Raw genomic sequence first — 23,939 nt, forward strand, 5'->3', positions numbered from 1 at the left:
GCTAAGGGATTGGCACCCTGGAGTTAAGGAGCCCTCATCCCATCACAGCTTTGTTTGTGTTTCCGTTCACCGTGTGGAATTGCTCGATTAAGGTAAAGTGTGGGCATGTGACCACCAATCTTGTCAGTCATGGTCAGGAAATCCATTTTGGGCTGAAGAGGAAACAGACAACGTTTGGTTTGTGGTTTAAACACATGACTAGTGCTGTTTCTCACATCTATATAGGTTTGTTTAAAATTTGAATGTACTGCCAGAAGTGCTAGTTCAGACATTACGTAACCAACTATTGTGAAAGGACGCCTCTACTTTGAAAATCCATTCCAACTGGCACCATTCCAGCTGGCACACCCTACTGATGTTGCATTACACTGGGGCGTGTGTGTGGTGGAATAGGAGATGCCAGCAAAAACACTGAGCATGTGGGATCTTGACAATAAGAACTGAAGATTGTCATATGTGAACTGGCCACTTTAATATTCTACCTCTACAAGCACACCCTAGGAGTGAGTAGCACCAGCCCTCAGAGTGGATCTGTCACCTTGCACTTGATTCCTTCACTTGCTTATGTTCACCTGTTGGGTGATTCCCTCTGCGGAGATGCGGAGAGTGAGTACAGCCACTAATGTACCAAAAGGCGTTGCAGTGATGTCCCGTCTCCATCGATCAGGTCGTACTCCATGTACTGACATATTCCTCCAGGGATAGCTTGCATGCGCCTCTTCACTGTGATCTTGCGAAATCTGTAATTTAAGATGATACGGATCTTGTGCCAAAACTCTTCTCCTCCCCTCCATCAGGAAGGAGCAGATATTATAAAAGCTGGAACCATCTACACTCCAGTACCTGTTGGATTCTGAGTTCCTTCTTTCTCCACCAGGTTCTGTGCTCTGCCTTGTACCTCAGGACTCAGCCTACTCAAGAGAAGATCAGACAATATGTCAGCAGGAGGGTACTCGGCACCGCAAGACGCCACCCCTGAAGTCCAGGGATACTGTAACGCGGTAAGATGCTAGGAGTTACATGCACATGATCTTCTAAAAAAAAACTAAAAAAAACAATTTTATAGATTTTCTGGAGTTTAACATAAACAATACAGTGCAAGCACTGCAGTAGTACACATCCTGAGGATCAAGATCTTTAATTAATTTCAGTGAATCTTTGGCAAATCCTTTTGCACCCTGGAAGAGAGATTCTTAAAGTAGTTATATTGGGATTTTGAAAACCATAACCCATAGCTCATAAAGTTACACTTGTGGAAAAATGAAGCAAATCTGTGTTTGCTATTTTTATTTCTGCTCCAACAAACAATGGAGAAACCGTGAAGAGTACAGGAATATTAGTTGCACCTTCTCAAATGATGGACTTACTCCTGTTCCCACAAAGGGGTTTCAAGGGAGCATACTGTATGAGGACATTTGTGGGTGTTTAGTGAAGTTTAATAGAGATTAGTCCAACAGTTCGAAAGTTGTAAGTGAGGTTCCAAAATGTGTCACTTTACCATTTAAGATGGGGTTTCCCACAGCCAGTTTCTGCCTCCAAATTCTTAAATGGTACAGGTGTCTTTCTATGATATGATGCCAATTTTTTACAATTTTTTTCTGACAACAATTCCGATTTCTGTTTTACATTCAGATTATAGACAATTTGGAAATTTCCTGCACATTTTAGAGATATTGAAGAATGACTACACATTCCTGAAAATGTCCTGCTCATTTTCTATCTCTGTCTCAATTTCCCTATGACTGAATTTGCCGAACAATGATGTGCGCCTCAGCGTACCAAAAGTAGTTAATTTGTGCCAGTGCTTGTTGGTTCGTCCCACTGGCACTTCTTTTTAAGGTGCAGGACTCTTTCTGTCACACCCACGACCACAGATCTACTGAAATTTTACTGGGACTGTGGGTGGCTGCTAACAAGAAACATACTGATGCCTGATTAACCCATTTTGGAACCCTTGCATTTCCGGGGGCAGGTGATGTGGGGGGTGTTGAGGTTGTTTATTCATTTCTGCGCCAGTGGTTCAAGGAGGAATTAAGGTCAAAGGTGAAGGGACCAGGTGGAGGAGATGGCTTCAAACAATGGAGGGGGTGGAGTGATGGCACATATCAGCAAGAAGGGTGGGTGATGAAAGCAAGAGAAGTTAAAGGGATGAGATAGAGGGTGCGTTGGAAGGTGGTAGAATATGCCACAGATCAGAAGACAGCAGGGGTGCTGGTGGTAAGGGGCAGTGGCAGGGGCAGATCGTGTGTCCAGGGGTGGGCGGGAGCTGAACGAAGTATAGAGTGTGTGGTGGCACAGACCCACTTGCACGAAAAGAGTTGAAAAAGAGACTGTTGAGGCGACACAACTAATATCTTGCTTTTTTTATCTGACGCATCAAAATTCATTCATTTTTTTTCCAAGCTCTGTAACTGGGAAAACTTAAACAGAGTGGAGAGGGGTAGAGTGCTATAGAGTGGTGTGGAGTAGAGTGCTGTAGAGTACAGTGGCATGGAGTGGGGTAGAGAACAGTGGAGTAGCGTGGAGTGGGCTAGAGTAGAGTAGCATAGAGTAGAGTGTTGTAGAGTTGATTGGAGTGGCTTAGAGTGGCGTAGAGTAGAGTGGAGTTGCGTGGTGTAGAGTTCCGTGGCATGGCATATAATGCAATGGAGTGGCGTAGAGTAGGGTGGCACACAGTAGAGTGGAGTGGAGTGGTTTGGAGCGGCATAGAGTAGAATGGAGTGGCATAGAGTAGAGTGAAGTTATGTAGAGTAGCATAGAGTGGAGTGGCGTAGGGTGGAGTGGTGTAGAGTGAAGTGGAGTGGCGTAGTGTGGAGTAGTAGGGAGCAGAGTGTCATAGAGTAGTACAGATGTGGGGGTAAGCAACTAAAGTGTCAATAGAGATGGCAGATTGGGTGAAAGCAACATAAATAACAAGTCTGTGTTAAGAAAAGGAAACCACATTGCTCACCAAGGAGTAATACTGAAACACATATAAAATAAAAATAAAGTGCATTGCAAAAAGACGAGGAAGAACATGTTCATGGTCCATGCTCCAGGGATGAGCTAACACAAGAAAGAAAGGGAAGCCTACGTGAGCTAATCAATCAGAAGATTGCACATGAGAGTGACAGCGAAAACAACTAATGGTATGCTGTGTGGGGTGGGTTGTAAGCCCACTGAATTGTAAACAATACGTCTCAAAGAAGGCACATGCACTGTGTAGGCGAGACCTAAAAAAGAACATTTTAGCCAATTTTGTTTGAGGGCATGCATAAGATCCACCTCTTGACCCCCTATTTTATCAAATGTTCTATTTTCTCACGGGGAAGGGAGGTTGTGAAGAATGGCATACCATCCAAACCTCCCTTGATGAAGGCAGGCTCTCTCGCTTGAGGCAAAGGGGTGGCACCACTGATGGAAGTTGACAGTGCCAGTGGGGGAATTGGATAGAAGTCTCCTAATTAAACATTTGAACACCTGCACTTTTTTGTACAAATTAAGCAAAGGGTGCAAACAAGCAAAGAGGGATTCAGACAAGTTTTTTTTTGGGGGGGGGGCGCAGAATCCCTAGCATCATGACGCAGAGAGACTGGCAAGAGATGTGGGTGAGGCTTGCAGAGACTTCGACATCAGCATACACAAAGGGACAAAAACGTGGAAATTTACCATAGTGTGACAAAGATCCTGCATATTTCATGCATCCTTTTTTCTGACTTGTCAATGGTATTTTAACTAAATAAATATCTAATAGAATTTTAGATTATTAGCTCATTATTTCACATTAACTTGAGAAACAATAATATACATTTTCACTGTTCTTTCAGCTGATTTATTAGGTTTCCCCTTAGATTTCCCATAGTGACACATTCCTGCAGGTTTTCAGGTTTCCAGAGAATTTGCACCACCTCTATTTAAAACCCTGCAGGAGGCAGTCAGCTCTACCTTTGGAAAACCTAAGCATCATAAACAAGAAGAAAGATACCATGGCTTCTTGTCAACTGCACTGTGGACTTGGGATAAACTGCAACATAATTTACAAACTATGTTTACTCCGTGGGAATTTAGGGAGACACCGGACCCATATGTGCCAGATTTACTTGCAGTGTTCTCTTGACTGCAAAGTGATTTTCTCTTTGCCCTTTTAAATGGTACGGAAGGATTGCTTTTATATGTTTTAAAAATATTTTTATTGAAGTGCATGACCTTCTCAAACAAGCTGAAGATGGAGTGTACAACCTTTAACTCTGCCAATGAAGTTTGTTGGATGCCACCCAAGCACATAGTTGAGTGCAGTTAATGTTCAGACTCAAATACTTGTGATTTTAGATCTCTCCTGTGCATACATGTGCATTTTGTTACAGAATATTGCTCCACCAAATCCTTGGTTTGTGCGATTTCTAACATGGAGCTTACTTTTCAACTGATTTATCACCTGACATTTTTTAATGTAACTTTGCCATCACCTTGAAGAGACCAAGATTGACTCACTCGCAAAGAACAAGTGTATCACAGGAAGCAGCAGTGCAAACTTCCTTCGTACACAGAACAACTGTAGCACAGGCACCAGCAGTGCAAGCTTCCTTCATACATAGAACTAGTGCAGCACATGAAGCAGCAGTGCAAGCTTCCTTCGTACATAGAATAACTGTAGCACAGGCAGCAGCAGTGCAAGCTTCCTTCATACACAGAATAACTGTAGCACAGGCAGCAGCAGTGCAAGCGTCCTTCATACATAGAACAAGTGTAGCACAGGCAGCAGCAGTGCAAGCTTCCTTCGTACATAGAACAAGTGTAGCACAGGCAGCAGCAGTGCAAGCTTCCTTCGTACATAGAACAAGTGCAGCACAGGCAGCAGCAGTGCAAGCTTCCTTCATACATAGAACTAGTGTAGCACATGAAGCAGCAGCGCAAGCTTCCTTCGTACATAGAACAACTGTAGCACAGGCAGGAGCGGTGTAAGCTTCCTTCATACATAGAACAAGTGCAGCACAGGCAGCAGCAGTGCAAGCTTCCTTCATACATAGAACAACTGTAGCACAGGCAGGAGCAGTGCAAGCTTCCTTTGTGCATATAATAAATGTAGCATAGGCTGCAGCAGTTCAAGCTTTCTTCGTACGCAGAACAGGTGCTACAGCAGCAAGTCAACCTTCCTCTTTCCCCACATCACAGGACATACAGAGCACAGGCAGCAACTGTGCAAGCTTCATTTGTACACAGAACAAGTGTAGCACAGGCAGCAGCAGCGTAAGCTTCCTTTTTACGTCGAACAACTGTAGAACAGGCAGCAGCAGTGCAAGCTTCATTGGCACAGAGAACAAGTGTAGCACAGGCAGCAGTGGAAGCTCCCTTCATACATAGAACAACTGTCGAACAGGCAGCAGCAGTGCAAGCTTCCTTTGTACATAGAACAACTGTACAACAGACAGCAGCGGTGTAAGCTTCCTTTGTACGTACACCAACTGTAGAAGAGGCAGCAGCAGTGCAAGCTTCCTTTGTACATAGAACACGTGTAGCACAGGCATCAGCAATGCAAGCTTCCTTTATACATAGAACAAGTGTAGCACAGGGAGTAGCCATGCAAACTTCCTTCGTACATAGAACAGGTGTGGCATAGGGAGTAGTAGTGCAAGCTTCCTTCATACACAGAACAAGTGTAGCACAGGAAGTAGCAGTGCAAGCTTTCTTCGTACATAGAACAAGTGTAGCACAGGGAGTAGCCATGCAAACTTCCTTCGTACATAGAACAGGTGTGGCATAGGGAGTAGCAGTGCAAGCTTCCTTCGTACACAGAACAAGTGCTACAACAGCAAGTCAACCTCCCTCTTCCCACACATACACCGGATATACAGATCACAGGCAGCAGCACTGCAAGCTTTCATTATACATAGAACAAGTGTAGGACAGGGAGTAGCGGTGCAAGCTTCCTTCGTACATAGAACAAGTGTAGTACAGGGAGTAGCGGTGCAAGCTTCCTTTGTACATAGTGCTACAGCAGCAATTCAGCCTCCTTAAATATACAATACAGGTTACATTTGGGTAGAAGTGGTTAATATCACTGCACATTGACGCCACATACATTGCTGCTGAAGTGTTGTTTGTTAGAAGAAGTCAGTGAAGTGAGATAAATTATGACTGCACAAACATGGCACTAGATACAATAAGATAGGCCTATCCAAATACTGTGAGCCATACAGCTGGAAAAATAAATTCAGACACTTTCATTCTCTCATGCAGATGGCTAAATAGGCAGAAAAAGACTGTCCTCTTTTAGCTACTATCAACTGCAGGCATAGGGGTGGCTCCAAAAAGAAACAGCAAGGTCATGGAAGGGATGCTAGAATTACTCTCAGCCACTGGCGAGCACTCTGGCCTGCATTCAGACCACCATTTCACCCACTATGCCACTGTAGACAGAAAATAGCCATATCCAAATCAGTCTTGGTCGTGCTCCAACAGGGACAGTCTAACCAAACTCTCAGGTGAGGTACTGTCCATGAGGGAACACAAAAAATCCTATTCTGAAACTTAGGTCTTGCCTCCATAATATAGCTTGAGCCCTGTGGCACACTAAACACTTTGTTGTGGAGCCATTTTAGTGATGCTTGTGGGGACGTTATTTTAGCAACTAGGCCTGTTGCCTGTGCCCTTTAGCCTAGTTACATTTCATTTTATTCTTTTAGAAACAATCACATTTGTGGTGATTATTTATTTTACTTTATCTTGCTGTTCTTTTGCTTAGGCAAGTGTTTACATTTCTTAGCACAACATTTTTTCACTCTGTGCTTTCCAACGCTGGGACACAATAGGGTTGCCAACACAAGTGGTTTACCGCATTTCTAACATTTTACATGGGGACACTTTTCTCACAACACCAGCTGTTTTATTATAAAACATCTCTCCGTCCCCTGCATGTTAGAGGGAGGTTCCAGCCAGAAGGCTGTCACCATATGCTGTCTGGCTTCACTACAGCTGCTTGCTGAGATTACCGGTTCCCTTGCCTATATGGGGAAGGTGTCTCACTAGACAGCAGGCTTTTTTACTGCTGTCATCCTCAGGGATGGGGGATAATGTCTTCCCTGGGGGCCCTAAGGGGCAAATTAGGGCCTATCCTGCTGAGCTCTAGCATAGAACGTTAGTGGCATAGGTAGGAATTACAGATCTTGTCTAGTGACAGTACTGTGGGACTTTTTTCATGTTTCACTTTTCTTGTCACCATTTTCTTTCTAGCATGTTTTATCATCCTAATTATTGCATTTCATACTATTTTATCTAAGACGCAGTTTATTCAATAAATCTTATTGAACCATTCTCTGCTTCTTGTCTTTGCATGTGTGAGAGATTTGTATCTGAGAGAAACGTATGAGATCTGATCCACCACGATTTCCATGAGAAGGCACAATGTCATGCGCCTGGTTGCCACGAACCACCCTTGCTCTTGGGCATAGATGGGCACTGCTAGCTGGCCAGAAACAGATGAGGCCGACAGTTGTCACATGATGTGGTATTGAATTCAGTTCCCTGCAATTCAGGTGAAGCTACTGCCCAAATCCAGCAGCCTCATTGGTACAATGAGAGCCAACGAGGCAACTTCACCTACATCAGGGCATATCCGTCACACTTAGTGGACGGGGTTTGGTATTTTTAATCTCACGCTACATTTTGCAATTTGAATATTTTTAATATTTTGCTAAATTGAGCCACGTAGTGTGCCTGGACCTTAACTGGCTAAAAAGAAATAGGTTCTGAATGGGATCTCATTTCATTTCCCAAAACTTTACTTGTATGCACTGTGGTCCTAACCTACCCCAGGATAGGGAAGGTAAGGGCAATCCAGCAGATTCTATATTGATTCAGGAAATCGTGAATGCACCAAAGAGCAGGAATCATTCTGGAGAAATCATTTTTAACCTGTAACTACAGTTCTCCATCCTTGTTCTTGTGTAGATTCACATGTTTGAATTATCCTTCCTGAGCCTTGAACACTCTGCATAAATGTTAAATTAGCGGTAACAACATGCAGTCATTTAACTTGATACTAACCAAAAAGTTTATTTCGGGAACAACCCATGAATCACGTAAAAAGACCAGTGCAATAATGAAAAACACAAAGTTTAAAAGGATAACACAGTAATATTAATCGGTACAATATTGACGTCAAAAATATTGTGTGTAAGTGCAGGTAGATAAGTATAGATTCAATATTCTTAACTCCACATCTACAATTCTTGAAGATATATATACATATATTGTCAAGGTACATATATCTGGAATTGAGTATAGTAACATTTTGTTTACTTATAGAAACTTACCTTCATGATAATTTTGTCCTCTATATTCTTGGCACAATATTGTGTCCACACAATCTTTTTTCTATTATATTTTGCCCAAACACCATAATTATCACAAGACAAACCCCCCTCGCCTGGTAAGCCAAGCAGTGAAATGGTAACTGGCCACAAGACCACCATTTCACTATGTGTGGGAAAATTGAGTGTCTCCAGCGTAATTTTTAACTTTTGGATACCTGTGGCTCTTAACTGGGACAGCAACCATGTACATCTTGGGGCAATATATGCTGCATAAAAGAATAAAAGGTGTGCCTTGTCTTCAAATACACCAGTGCAAATTGGACCACAAGGGAACTAGGAACAAGATGTGCACCATTTTGAGATAAATAGTTTAGTGGAAAGATAACAGCCATAAATTTAAAATAAAATGATTTTGCTAAAATCATAGTTTGATCGTCTAAAAAAGGCTCAAATTGGGCACTTTTTTGTGCATTACAAAGGTCTTGGCCTAGCTGACATAGGTCCTGATTACAACTTTGGAGGACCGTGTTAATCCGTCCCAAACGTGACGGATATACCACCTACCGTATTACGAGTTCCATAGGATATAATGGACTCGTAATACGGTAGGTGGTATATCCGTCACATTTGGGACGGATTAACACCTTCCTCCAAAGTTGTAATCAGGCCCATAATGTGCATTGGACAAATATCTTCCAGTGGACCACCAATTTTATGTTAATTTCGCATCTAAGGTGCTGTTAGAGATGATCGTGTTGGGTTGCTTCCAAATCTGTGAAAGCTCAATTTCCCCCAATGTATTCTTGACATACCTAAACCACCCAAGGGCTGCACTGTATCAGAAACCCAGAACATCTCTGAAAGCAGCCCTGAGGTGGGGAAGCTCCTTTGTGCCTCATGATCCTAGTCAATACAGAATGGGCCTGGGTTTAGCCTGGGAATCAATGTCCATGATCCCCATACCTAAGTACAAAGGAGAGATGGAGTACAGGGTGGAAGTCTCAATAGACTCTTCAAAGATCCTTTCCCACAAATAGCCAAGACTGCCAAACCTTGCATTTTACAGAGCAGCTCTCTGACACTATGGGGTTCATTATGAGTTTTGCGGACAGAAAAGGCCTCATGGCAAATTCCTACAGTCAGGTTGCGACCAGTGCATCCGCCTTCCTACGGGCCCCATTCCGAGTTCCCCGCTAGGCCAGTGGGTGGAAACTGTTTCTGCCCGCTGGCCCAGCAGGGAACACCCTACAACATTGACGCCGGCTCATAATTGAACCATCGGCAATGTTGCAGTGTGTCGGGTACACCAGCAACCATCTCGCTGTTCGCAGCGCAACAGGGCTGGCCATGGGGGTGCCTGCACTACCCATGCCAATTGCATGGGCAGTGCAGGAGCACCCTGGGGCCCCCTGCAGCCCATCTCCACTAGCCTTTACATGCAGTGCTACTGCCATGTAGAAGCTGGCGGAGAGGGGGGTCATAATCCCCAGGGCAGTGCTGCCCTGGAGGATTAGGACCCCGGGCACCGCCAGTCCCTCCTGTGGGCGTAAACTGGCAGTGCTGGCGGTCCGACCGTGGTGCAACCACCACAGTCATAATGTGGCGGTCAGACCGCTGTAAAAGCAGTTGGACCACCGCTCTGGCGGCAGTCAAACCACAACCACAACCCTGGCGGTCGTAATGAGGCCCTATGTCTTGTACACTTCCACGGTTGGTGATACAAAGTATCTCCCACTTTCTGAAGCAAAGTGGGGCGTGGTTGCTTCCCTTTGCACCAGAATATTTCTCATTATAGGGACATGTAGCATTGACAAAGTACTTTTGGAAAGGTTAATGCCTGAATAATGAAACATGTCCACTTGTTCCAACCTAGAATTATTGATTGGGAAACGGTTTCTCGCACCCCTATGTGCTGTAAAAAATGCACTAATTTTGTTTTGTCTTTATTAGTTATTGGCCCCTTTTTGTTGCAAAAATCCTATTTGTTTAAAAGGGATTGTAGACATATAGGAGATTTTGAGACTAGAAGGGTATCATCAGCAAAGAATAATGTAACAGTCTTGGTGCCATTTAGGCAAGTAGCATCAGTGATGTCTTCCTCAATCACCTGATTTATATGCAAGGTGAGAATGATGAGGGCCTAAGGGTAGCCTTGCCAGACACTTTTGTTCACTGGAAAAGGTTGTGTACTGTCCCCTGCAGGGTCGCATGTGAAGCTTTGAGCGACGGAGAAGGGGCCAGGCCCGACGCCATCTTGAAGGCCTCAACTTTAAACTGGGGAATACATAGGATAAGATTCTACCTTTACAGGCAAAATACACAAAAACATCTAATTTTGCCCAGTGAGACAATCCTCGTTTTTCTCAATAGCTGGTGCTCGGCCTATATCCTGGATGCAAGCTCGAACTACTCTTTAGCTATGGTGATCAGAGTGGCCAAACGCAAATATTACTCCTCTACAGTTCATGTGGTGGTTAACGTGTCATGGGAACTGTTCAGAGTTGTTAAGCAGCAACCGCCTCCATCACTTGATGAGGAGGAAGGTATCTCTGCAAGCTTTATGTGACCTGTGTGGAGAAGTGTGGCATAATGATTAGAGCAGCAGACCCTGATGCAGGGATCTGGCCTGAGACCAGAGTTCAATTCCCACCTCGGTGGGTCTTGGGCTCAGTTCCCTTTGGACCAGATAATTCTCCCTTCAGTGTCTAATCTAATTAATGGGTCCCACTCTGTAACTCTGGGCAATAGCTTGCTTAATCTCCACGACAATGCTTGGATGCCTGGTTTCACCCTGGGGGTTGCCCATGAGTGGGTGCCTCACAGGGAAAAGCCAGGATGGGTTCCACAGTGGTATGTGTACGGCGCCTTGAGACCCTAATGGGTGCGTAGTGTGCCATACAAGTGCAAAGTTTACATTTACATGTGGAGAGGATGAGAGATGGTCAGAAGTGTTGTCGGCAGCATCTTTATTCCATTGAAGTTTAAGGGCTCCAAGAGGGACATCCAATCAAGTCCACAACACTGGAGTAAATGACCCACAGCAGACCTGAACATTCTAAGCTTTACATTCTGCACCATTATATGCAGTGCTTTAAATGGAAAAATAGAAGTGCAGGTACTCTCTATCAGAGTACCTGCTTGTTTCTGAGAAGTGCCGGTACTCTCCAATTAAAAGTATTACGTTTTTCTTGAGATATGCCGGTACTCTCCCTCTCAAAATAAAAAAGTGCCGGTACTCAGTACCGGAGAGTACCGGCCCATTTAAAGCACTGATTATATGTAAACAAGGGAGAGAATGTGTGATAGAAGAGAACAGGCTACCACGTGACACGCAGACTTTTTGTCAAAAAATTTAAAAGATGAGAGAAGCAATAGCTCTCGAATCCTTTGCTGACATTTCATCGAGGCTTGGGAACTCCCCCGCAAGTGTGTAAAGGGCGCTGGCCATCAATGGCACAAGTTTTTTCTCCTATAAAACTTCAAGCGAGGCAGTAGAAATCACCACCCAAGCTAAACCCTCTCAGTCCTCCTCTGATATGTGCCTGGCAACAATTGTGAAAGAGATTTCGATCTGCGTGCCAGAGGAGATTACTGAAATTTGAATTTTTCAGTACATAGTGGAATCTTGATTCCTAGGAAGTGGCTGAAATTAAGCAATTGCTTGAAAAACTTATGTTGCTTTCTCTAGACCCCTATAATTACTTTCCTCTCTTCTGCTCTGTCAAGGAAATGTTTTTTTGAAAAGCCATTATTCATCCAGCTGCAGGCCTTTGTTGGAGCAAATAAATTACCACAATCTTCCCAACCCAGGTTCAAATGAATTACTACATCCTTTACAAGCAATATGCAGACCCTGGCACATCACCAAGCTTGTGGTCCTCTCTGTTCTGGATAAACTTTGACTTCTGGAGGACAGGGCAGATATAGCCACCATTGTCCTGTTGACCGGTTGGCTGCACTTGACACCATTGATCATGACACCTTGCTCCGAACACCTAAGAATTTAGGCCCATATTTATACTTTTTTTGCGCCGCATTTGCCTCATTTTTTGATGCAAAAGTGGCGCACATGTGCAAAATTCAATTGTATTTTGTAAGTTTTCACTGTTTTTGCATCAAAAAGCAGCACAAATGCACCGCTAAAAAAGTATAAATATGGGCCTTAGGATGTGACTCATAGAGAGTAAACTGTTTCATTAAGTTTTTCTTCTTTCTGGATGAACCCATATTTATTCATTCCACCTGGATTGGCGAAACTCAAGTGTGTTCCTTGTAGGGTTGCCCAGGGGTCTCCCTTATCACTGCTTCTTGTCAACATCTACTTGACACAGGTGGTAGACCCGTTTGTCAAATTAGGAGTGTAGTTTTATGTGTATGCTGAAGGTACGCAACTTATTCAACACGCTCCGGAAGAAGTCACCGGGCATGCCTGGCTCAGTCTCACAATCAATTTAGCAAACATTCTAATGGGATTAAAGCAGTAGATGTCATCCCTCTTTATAAAGCTGAACCTTGCTAAAACTGAACTGCTCGTTACTAAAGTAACATTGCACAACTGGACTGCGTGGCTTGGTCAGAGGTCATCGGTCTATGACCACTCCTCGTCATTTATGTATACAATCCGGGGATTTATGTAGATCTGAGTTATTTGTGGAGCTGCAGGTGGCTTAAGTGGCAAAAACCTATTTCTGGAATATAAAGTTAATTTAACAGATTCTCCCTTTTGTAGACCACACCTACTGGTGTCGATAATCCAGGCTTTGGTTCTATCTCATCTTGACTACGGAAATGCTTGTTGGCTACTGATATCCTTTTGAAATCCTCCTTATGATCCAAAACGCAGTGGCCCATGTGTTGACTACCATCGTGCAATGGAAAAATGTACCTCATCAATTTTGCACCAGCCACATTGGTTTCCAGTAAGAAAGTATGTTATCTTTAAGGCTATGGTGACAAATCATCTCACCCTGCGTGGCACAGCCCCAGACTTTCTAAAGTCCAGATCCAACCTACACAGAACATCCAGAACTATGAGATCAAGAGGCCCCTTGGCGATTGCTATCCGTGAAACCCAAAGTACAGTCATGGCTGTAAGAGACAGAACAAAATTCCCAAAGTAGTTCCACTGTTTTCCTTCCATTGTTCAAGCAACCCTAATCACCCCCCAGCCCATTAGCATAGGTCTTGTGTCTCATTTCTCTGATTTTATGTTTTTTTTTTCTTAGTTTTCTCTTGGCACCATGAAGCACCGATGTCCGTGCACTCGATAACTTTTCATTAAAATACAAACACAGTACAGTGTTGGAGAACTGCAGTTACAGGTCTGTAATGCTTACTTCCACAGACCTGGATCTTTCATAGATGAACATGTTTGAATTATGACCAGGAAGCAGTATGAATAAACAGCAAAGGAATGTTGGAAAGAGGCTCACCTTTGAGAAAAGAACTCTTCGACTCCACCTGCACCACTGTGGTCTTTGATATCGAGTGGACACCAATGCCGTAATGAGTGAATGTACGATAGGGTGTCCAAACAGCATCAACGTAGATATCATTCACTGGAACAAAGAGTGCCACTAGTGTAGTCATTACTACAATGAATGTGCCACCACCATCTGTTGCAAGGGCTATTACTGCCACATGGCTGCCGCTGCCACCTTCCACTGACCAGTTCCATGCTTCGAAAATGGCCGAGCTTTGTTGGAATTTGGGAAAGGTAAGAAAAGCTGCTCAGAATTGCTGAAAGACTTAGGGCCCAGTTTAGAGTTTGGTAGATGAGTTACTCCGTCACAAATGTGACGGATATTTTGTCCGCCGTATTTCCATTTCCATAGGATATAATGGAATAGTAATACGGCGGACTGGATATCTATCACGTTTGTGATGGTGTAACCCCATCTGCCAAACTGTAAATCAGGCCCTTGGTTCTTTTGAGATAGACGCCCAAAGCAAACAGCAATCTCCCAGCTGAGGATTTTTTCAGATTAGTGTTTGGATAAAAAGACACCTTAAACTTAATATTTATCCTCAGAACAGCCTTGTCTGAGTAGAACTCGAGAAACACCTCCTTCAATGAAAATGCTTGATTTTCCCAAATCATCTTCTCAAAACTTTTGCTAGCAGGAGAGCGATCTCCCAAGAAATAAATTTTAGTTGCATCTTGTATAATTTCTCAAAATGCATTGATTTCTTACTCCACAGTTAAGATTGGATGGAATGCTTTATACATGCCCCCCTCAAACTCCACAATTACTCAATGCGAGAAAGTGGATGGGACATCTGGTCGCCATCTGTATGATGATATCACCGCTAGGTGGACTCTGAGGGAGGAGTGCTTGTGAGTGGCTGGTGCCAACAAAGCAGACAAAGCAGAAAAAAAGTGTGATTTTTACAGTTAGCCAATACAAATTGTTCCTGACACATTCAAGATCTTTTCCATTTTTCAAAGTATGGACCATATTTATAGAAGAGTGGTGCAGTGCGGCACAGGAAGCCACCAAGAATGTGGCATATTTAAGGCGTACAGCACATTTCTGCCCTTTGCCCCTGCGCTGGCGTACAATGGGCTGCGTAGCACCAACACAGGCACCCTTGCACATTGGTGCATGCAATATTGTTTTTGTGCGGGAAGGGGTACCTTTCTGCACAAAAACAATCCTGAGAGGCTGTTTCCTCATTCTGTGTGTGCTGCAGAACACAGCACACATGGAAAGAGGAATAAACTATGAGAATCCTCGTTGCTCCTCCCCTGGGGAGGCGTAAGATTTTGACTCATTCCCAGGTTTACAGGAATGCGTCGAGACCTGTGGGTGTTGCGTGGGAACATCCACCGCAGTGCCCATGTACACCTCCCTGATGCAGTGTAAGACAATGCATAGACTTGTGCTGAGTTTCCTTACACCACATCAACATGGCCATGAAAAGCCATGCGAAGTGGCTTTGTCTGCCCCTGTAGATATGGGCCTGCACAATGCGCCACTGGGGCGTCACAAAAAAGTGAAGCACCCGCGGCTCAGGGGGCTTGTAAATGTAAATGTAAAAAATGTAAATTAGCACTTGTATAGCGCACTACTCACCCGTTAGGGTCTCAAGGCGCTGTACTCATACCGCTATGGAACCCCTCCTGGCTTTTCCCTGTGAGGCACCCACTCCTGAGCACCCCCAGGGTGAAGCCAGGCATCCAAGCGCTGTTGGGGCGATTAAGCAAGCTATTGCCCAGAGTTGCAGAGTGGGACCCATGAATTAGATTAGGCACCGAGGCGAGAATTATCTGGTCAAGGGGAATTGAGCCCAAGACCTGCCGAAGTGGGACTTGAACCCTGGTCTTGAGCCAGATCTCTGCTTCAGGGTCTGCCGCTCTAACCATTGAGCCTCTATGTTTTTATGTCAGCCCTGGTCGCCTTAAGAAGAATATGAAGTCCTCCAAGATGTTTGATGAGATGAGTTTTAAGTCTTCAGCTGCCAAGCTGTGCCTTGGAGTGAGGTTGGATGAGAGTGCAGGTTATGACCATCATTCCCCATCAGACATCAAAGCTCCATCCAGGTATGCAAATTAGTTGATACTGGCAATCTTCCACGGATCTGTGACCTGGAACTGTCTGGCTCAATATGCGGGTAATGGTGCAATCCTCTTTCTTCACCCTAAGTAGTAGTTAAGGGATCAGGAGGAATGAGTGTGATTCACAGGCAAATTTCCTGCACAAGAACATCAGCATTGCCTCCTCCAAACTTTTGAGATACCACCTCTTACCGGGAAAGAGCCAGCAGTTGGAGTCCAGTATGGGATTGCCAATCAACTTAAAGTCAACCCTCAGTGCTTGGCCTTCAGCTCTTGGTCATGACATTTAAGCTTGTCTCTGCATACCAAGTCTGCTTCTTTGATTTCTTAGCTTGGCATGTCCTCCATGGCCAAGGAGTTCCCCTGCCAGACCACTCAGTGCCAAAGGATCTGGGCTTTCAGTACCTCTGACAGCAGCTTCTGCCAAGAGCTGCAAGGCAGAAGAAACACTGGGACATGGGTGCATGCAAACCTAATGCACGCGGGTGGCAGTGCTTAATTTGAACAGGTAGTTTCCAATGCTCAGCACCAGTACTTAATTCTCAACACCAGCACTAATGACAGTCCACCACATGGTGGCATTGTCTGTCTATTTTTTAGATGAGCACAACAGCAATGTTTAATAATCCAATAAACAGTAATAAAATGACAATTCAGACTAATCCAGTACATTCTTGTAGCTTTGGGTGACCTGTAATAGTGTGATTTGTAGGAGTGTAACGTTTTGTGATTGTATTGGTATTGTTATTGGCAGCACTGGTGGGGCAATGAGTGGCACAGGCTGCAGAGGTCTCCTAAGAAGACTCCTGGTACTTATTCAAGCACTGGCAGGGGGTGACCTGGGGATTCAGACTGTGCCACTGCAGGAGATTCCTGACAAGCATCTCCTCGGCCACACCATATAAAGATTTAAAATAGCAGTTTATAGCAATTTAGTGATTAAAATAACGCCTCAGATCCTTCACCTGGACCATTCAAAATCTCTAAAAATCATTATTCTCCAATGATGCAGTGACCCAGTCACCACTCTAAGATCCAGGAACTGACTGTGCCTGCGGTATTAGAGCACACATTGTTTGTGTTACTTTTCCACACCAGATTGTCAATGGTCTCTACTACTGTCTTGTGACGATTGACAGCTTCTAACTTTCTGCTCTAACCTTGTGTATACACTGCTGCAGGCGTGTTATAAGCATCCACGTTTGGTCTCTAGTGGTCAAAAGGGCCTGCACTTGCAATATGGCACCGTCAGGCTAGAGGGAGAGAAGAGGGTCTCCAAGCTAGGGCTCCACACCAAACTCCTTTACGGATGATATGATGTCAGGATGATATTCATGTGTCTGGGAGGGCACAGTGGGAGTGAGAGGGAGCATGGGCAAGGTAGTGGGAGCCCTACTCTCTGGCCATCTTCACTCTGGCACCATTCGACAGCCACAGATGAGGAAGCTGGAAGGTGACGTCTGCATATGCAGAGTTAAATCCACCGGCTGAATTTCCACCACTATAGGGATAGTATTGTGGATTGAATTATGTTGGTGTATTCTATTCCTGTTTTGAGGTCTACTCTGGCAATTGGAGGATTTCTGGTTCCCTCCAAACTCTAAATGAACCCAAAAGTCACACAGAACTAATGATCATTTAAAGAGGCAATTAATACTCAGAACAATCAACATACCCATCAAAACAGCAAAATGAGGGCTGGGCCATATGTACAAAGGCCTTTTGCATTTCTTAACGGGCCCAATTGCAATTTCGGCCTGTAAAAAAAAAAATAAGGCAAAACAGCCTTTTCCTATGTACAAATGCCTTTAGGGAATAGTTAAATGTGATTTCTACATAGCGATTTCTACCCTGTAGAAATCGCATTTTGCGATTCCCTAAATAGTAAATTGCACATAGGGATTTGTATTTGCGATTTCTTGGCACATGTACAACGCATATCCTAAATGCAAAATGAGCATTTAGGAAAGGCAGTTGCCATCGACTTTAAGTCAATGGTAACCATGTGCAATTAAATAAAAAATAAAAAATAAATCATTTTTTTACAGTGCAATAGAGCACACACATGCCTCTTGGGCATATGTGTTGCTCTACATGTGCACCACTATTTTTGGGGGGCCTTTTGCCCATAGCCATCCTTGGTTTTGCATTTCCCAAATAGTGATTCCCTATTAGGAAATTGCTATTTGGGAAATGCAAAACCAGCCATTGTCACAAATGGCATGGGATTCCTTATTTGCGGTTTCCTAATAGCGATTCCTACTTTGTAGGAATCGCATAGCATTTTGCATTTCCTAAATAGCAATTTCTATGAAGTCACTATTTAGGAAATGCAAAATTACTTCTACTTACATCTGGCCCTGAATGCTGTCAACAGATTTCTATTACAGATGGTTAGGTTTTACTAGAACCAAGCTATTGACAAACTGAGGATACAACTGTATCCTTTCTTTCCATTTTTTATGTTTTTTAATTATTTTATTTCTACTTTCACTTCTTAAGACAAGTGCACATTAATCAATTGTGGGCACTTCCAACCACCTTTTACATAAACTACAAACTTTAATTACCAATCACCAGCTGCGGATCCTCCGCTATGGCGCAGCGGCGTCGCTCCCCGATAGCAGCACCTGCAAACCTTGAACAATGAACGGATAATAAACTACGGGGCATTTGTATACTCTGTTTGCACCAAATTTGCCTGATTTTTTACGCAAATTTGGCACAAACTTAACTCCATATTTATTTTTTTATGCTAGACACATCTAGCGTCAAAATCTTGGAGTTTGCACCATTGTTAGGATGCATGAACCTACTTTGCGTCAATGAGATGCAAGGTAGGCGTTCCCATCCGAAAAATGTTGCAATCCCCATAGTGGCATATTTATCCATTGTGCAAAAATGATGCACGGGTGGGGTGCGGCCCCAAATAATGGTGCTAAGCTTGCTTAGCACCATTATTTAACGCCTTGGTCAGACCAGGCGTTAGAGGACCTGTGGACCCATTTCCATGATCAAACACCATGGAATGGGCCCACAGGTGCCCACCCCAAGCCCCAGAAACACCCCTACCCCACCAGTGGGACATCAGAGGATGGGGGACGCCCTTCCCAAGTAAGTAGGGTAAGTATGGGTAAGTCTTTTTTGTTTAAGTGCCATTGGGGGCCCTAACAAGGGGCCCACTGCATAGCACTGAGGGCAATGGCCATGCCAACGGGACACTTGTCCCCTATGCTGGCCATTAGGGTGGTGGGCATGACTCCTGTCTTTCCTAAGACAGGAGTCATGCTTTTGGATGGTTGTGAGTCTGGAAATGAGGCAAGGCTGGTTAACGTCATTGTTTTTGCCTCTAACCTGCCTAGGTTCATTGTTAGATGCAAAACCCCCTTCACCCCCACCCGGCTAGCGTATTTTTTTTAGATGCTAGCCCAAACTTAGTGCCTGCTTGCACCATTCTGTAAATACGGTGCCCTGCTGGCATTTTAAAGTGACTCAAGCAGGTGCTAAACTTTTTGCGGCAAAACTGCGTAAGTGCAGTTTTGCGGCAAAAAGTATAAATCTGGGCCTACGTTTATTATCCCTTCACTGTTAAAGGATGATGGGGGGAGTGCACTGTGCGATCCCCTCAGTACGCATGTGTGCTCGGCCGGCCGTCTCGGTGCCTACGTGCACTGTGCTTTCTCCAGCCCCACATGTTGCTATGCTGGAGAGAGCAGGCGCAGGTTCCTAGTCTGCCTGGGAGCGCCCTGGCTGGGTACTCCCAGCCAATCCTAACGCTGCTCTGAGCAGCATCAGGATTGGCCACAGGGCAGGCCTGGAGCATGTGCCTTGTAAGAGGATGGAGGAGCGGTGGCACGCAGGGAAGTTTTTAAAACAAATATGTATTTCTTCGTCATTAATATTCCCCTCCCCCTCCCGCTGCTGCGCGCTGCTCTGCCCCTTGTAAACCCTGCGAGCCGCGGCCTGACTTCAGTGCTCTTCTGTATAATTCTCTCCACTTTGAGGTAATGATCACACAGCTCAGGATACCGGCTCATACCTAGGGTGCAAGCCCACTGCACTGGTTCTTTCTGTCTATGACCCACTTGCAATACAAAGGAATCAATATTTGGCCTGTTCATTCCTTCCCATGGACGGACTGTCTGTAATCATGAGTGATTTGTGACTTTTTTGGAAATATTGAAATGGAAACATTAACTCCCATATTGAAAGAAGAGCTGAATTTCTTTTTTTTTCCTCCCACAGGTAAAGCTTGAAGTACAAAAGCAGACCGGGTCAAACTACAGTGTCTTTCAGGCCGAACGCTACATCAGTCAAGTTGTGTCCGGAATGAATTATGTTGTGAAGGTAAAACCTGAGAAAGGGACATCACAGAGGAAGCCATTGGATGGTGAAACTGTTTCGATCTGACCGTACCCTAAAGTGACACATACTGTAGGATCATCAAATATAAATTCCCAAAGGATCAGATTCATCCCAGATTTCAGGATCACCACTATGTGAAGATTTCCATTTAAATTTGTTTTGTGAAAATGTATTTCATGTGGATGTCCTGAAAGTCTGGCATGGATCTCCCGTTTGAATACTCGACCCCTTTGCCTAATGCATCAGCCATGGATTTGTGTCTCTTATTCTGCTTAAAATGTATCTGTACCCATAAGCAAGAGTCTCTCACAAGTTTAAATTTCTGCTCTATGTTGATGACTTTCAACTAAAGGTTCATGGCTCCATCATCACCAGCCTGTTGCAACTTCGTTGGTCAAATCAGGAATGTTACTCATTGTTGAGATATTGTATGATTTCTTTTCACAATGTTTCTGGAAATGGTAAATTAAAATGAATAAATACAAATAAGAGAAAAATGTAACAACCAATCCACAACGCCCTTACAGTTTCACGAACCTAGTTCAAATTGGCGGTGCTATTTCACCTTTCAACAAGTTTGTGTGTCTGAGTCACATGTTTTCAATTGTATTGCACAGCTTAGACTTTAAAGAAGCTTTTGCTGTTTCCAAAGATCAAGCACAAAGCTCCTGTAAGACTTATAACAGTTGTCTCTCACTCTAATTAGAGCAAGACACAGTATCTTATCCCAATAATTTGTAATATCAAATGAATGAATGAAAATTTGTACAGCAGCCCTACGTAAGTAGAGCACAATTTAAAGAAGACACAGTGGTATTTAAATGGTTTTTTAAGTAGGCAGGTTCTCAGGTGTCATTTAAAAAAGTTAAGAAGCAATGCCTCAAGAAGAATATAGTAGCTCATTTCACAGAACCTTAGAAATTTTAAGAAGGAGCTAATTACAGGATTTGAGTAATCTGTTTGGGTGATAGTGATTTAATCTATCCATCAGATCTTTAAGGACTTTCTTATAGAAGGTTCTCTGTCTCAGCAGCAGGCATTTCAAATGGATCCAGTTCTGTACTGGATGCCAGTGCTACATCTTTAGATAAGGCGGGTCTGGTTGCTGACGGGGAATGTTAAGTAAGAATCTGGCTATGGCGTTTTGTACCATCTGGAGCTGCCGGACCAGGAAGTGAGCGAGAGCATTTGCATAATGTAGCCTATTAGCATTTAGCGAATTGGCGATAGTCTTACAAGTGTTATCTGGAACGGCTTTCAGGATTTTCTTAAAAGACATTAGGAGAAAAAAATCAATTGGCAGACACGTCACAGCTGGTGGGCAAAAACAGAGATTGCTATCAAATTAAACTCTCAGATTCCTCCCAGATTTAGCAGGAGTAGGTGGCTCTTCTAGTTCATGCGGCTGCCAAGCGGGCCACCATAATGACTGGGAGCTTCAGAAGAACAAAATCTTGATTTTATCCCTAGTTCAGCTTCAAGCAGCTATTCTTCATCCATTTCACCACTCTGATGGGAGGGGCTTTAGAGCCCTCTTGTAGCTCATCATTGGATTTTTCAAAAGAGGTCATGAGTTGTGTGTCATCAGCATATGACGCGGCCTTGATGCTGAATGACTGGATGATTGCACTGAGTGGTCATATAAACATTGAACAATGTAGGGCTGAAAGAAAAGAGCTGTGGGACAACACACCTCAACAGCTTAGTGTAAGAAGAAAAAATGGAGGTGAGCCATCTGGCATCTGTCAGATAAAAAAGACTGAAGCCACTGCAGTGCCAGACCGCATGCTCCTATGTTGGCTAAGTGTTCCAGCAGAATTGAACGAGATACGGTGTCAAATGCTATTGAGAGGTCAAGCAACATCGAGATGGTAGATGGACCCTGGTCTAAGATCATCTGAATAAATTCAGACAAGTTACAACTTCATGAACCCAGTTATAGCTTCAAATGACAAAGTTAGACTGCTTCTGGTGGCTCAAAAGACTAATGCATCCACTTCAGTAATCTGTGTTTGGCTTGATGAACACAGTTAAAATCCTGGTGTGTCCACTCAGCCTTTCATCCTCCTGAGGTTGATAAAACGAGTATCAATTAGGTGGCTACCATTAACATCAGTTTTTCAGCACCAAGATGCCCAGGAGGTGAATATGTGCTCTACAAACACATATAATATACAGGATCAAACATTCAGTGACTACATCAAATGCACAGGTATATTGCCAAATAGGGTGCCATGGAACCACTAGATTCTCTTTTCAGCCTGAACTACTCAACACAAGCATCATTCACAAAAGCATAGCAGCAAGTACCTAGGTATGGTTCCTAATGCCTAGGAACAGCACCAAATAAACAGACAGTAGTCTAGCTTTCTCCAGGAACAGCAATAAATACTCGGGTATAGCGTCAGGAAGCTCAGAGCGAAAGATCAAGGCACACACAATATATGGCTGGACACCGTCTCATAGTCTTAGTCACAGTTATCATATGCCCATGCCAGTCAAGATGGGCGCAGGCGGAGGTTTATCCTCACTGTGCCTTCCATTGCACAGCTGTATCCTCAAATGTACATCCAGATTCCCTTTGCTACAAGTGCATCCTCAGATTATCCTTCCGCGCTTTCCCTTCATGGCGCTTACATTTGCAAATCTGTCATCAGAAACATTTTAGAAAGCTAAAAAGGCATTTTGGGGCACCTTTGTGTTGTACTCAAGTGCCACTGATTTCACAGAAGTAAGGCTTTTATGATCAGAAGTCATGTTTGAAATGACCCTGTCTGCTATCTTTAGTAAATACAAAAAAATATATAATTGGGGGTAATGTACTTTGGAAATGCAAGGTCATCAGTGTCTGACTGAGCACTAACTAGCCATGGGTGCAGTTGCTGGGCAGCAGAGTGGTTACTGATTCTGCCACGCTCTGTTCTTTACCACTCCTAGGACTAGCTTTGCTACACTTCATGTCTGATGACTACCAAACATTTGACTTTGTGGAGAAAGGCCACTGGTGGGCCTTTCTCTACAGCGTGTGCTTTGCAAAAAATGGACTCGCTCTTTGCTAGGGCTCAGTGTGGGTAGGGGCGAGAGGTCTAAGCTCAGGCCACTCTTGACCAAGCCCCAACCGTGTTGTCCCTACTGCAGCAGGAGTGATTTTGTAAGGGAGATGGTGGTTGTCGATCAGACATGTCCTTGAAGAGCACCCATTACAGCCATCTTTTTACAAATGTGCTCCAGTAAGTTAATGATGGTTAAAGTGAGCGGAGGGGATACATTTCAACTGTGTGTAATGGCTGGGTTATAGGTCCTGAGAATAGAATCTACCTTGTCCCTTGGCCACCTCCTGTTGTTTCATTCCTAGCAGTTAAAGTCTTTGGTATTGTGATCAGGTGAATAGATATATTCCAAGTTTGCAGATAGACACTGACTAATCCTTTTACCCATCTCTCCTCTCTTGACCTTGCAGGTACGCTGTGGTGGAACTGAATACATACATATTAAGATATATGTACCCCTGACTATGGGCAACCAACCACCCAAACTGGAAGGCTACCAGCAGTGCAAGACCAAGGAGGACCCAATTATGCCCTTCTGAGCCACTGTGTCTGTTGTGCCCAACTGGCATGAGATGGTACCCGAGCCCACACATCTCTGGATCTAAAGACAGAGGGATATGTTTCTTGATTTAATCCTTGCACCTTGAACAGTAAATAAAGAAATGTACCTTCAAA

At 43.9% G+C, this 23,939-nt stretch overlaps 1 protein-coding gene across 1 annotated transcript; it reads left to right on the plus strand.

The window, feature by feature from the left end:
- Nucleotides 1-806: 806 nt before the first annotated feature.
- On the plus strand, nucleotides 807-23,939 carry LOC138248808 (cystatin-A5-like). Its single transcript, XM_069202723.1, has 3 exons — nucleotides 807-1,001; nucleotides 20,095-20,196; nucleotides 23,675-23,939. Exons 1-3 carry the CDS (start codon nucleotides 936-938, stop codon nucleotides 23,801-23,803), a joined length of 297 nt encoding a protein of 98 aa, XP_069058824.1. The 5' UTR covers nucleotides 807-935; the 3' UTR covers nucleotides 23,804-23,939.

The sequence above is a fragment of the Pleurodeles waltl genome, chromosome 8 (genome assembly GCF_031143425.1).
Source record: "Pleurodeles waltl isolate 20211129_DDA chromosome 8, aPleWal1.hap1.20221129, whole genome shotgun sequence".
Classification (NCBI taxonomy): domain Eukaryota; kingdom Metazoa; phylum Chordata; class Amphibia; order Caudata; family Salamandridae; genus Pleurodeles; species Pleurodeles waltl.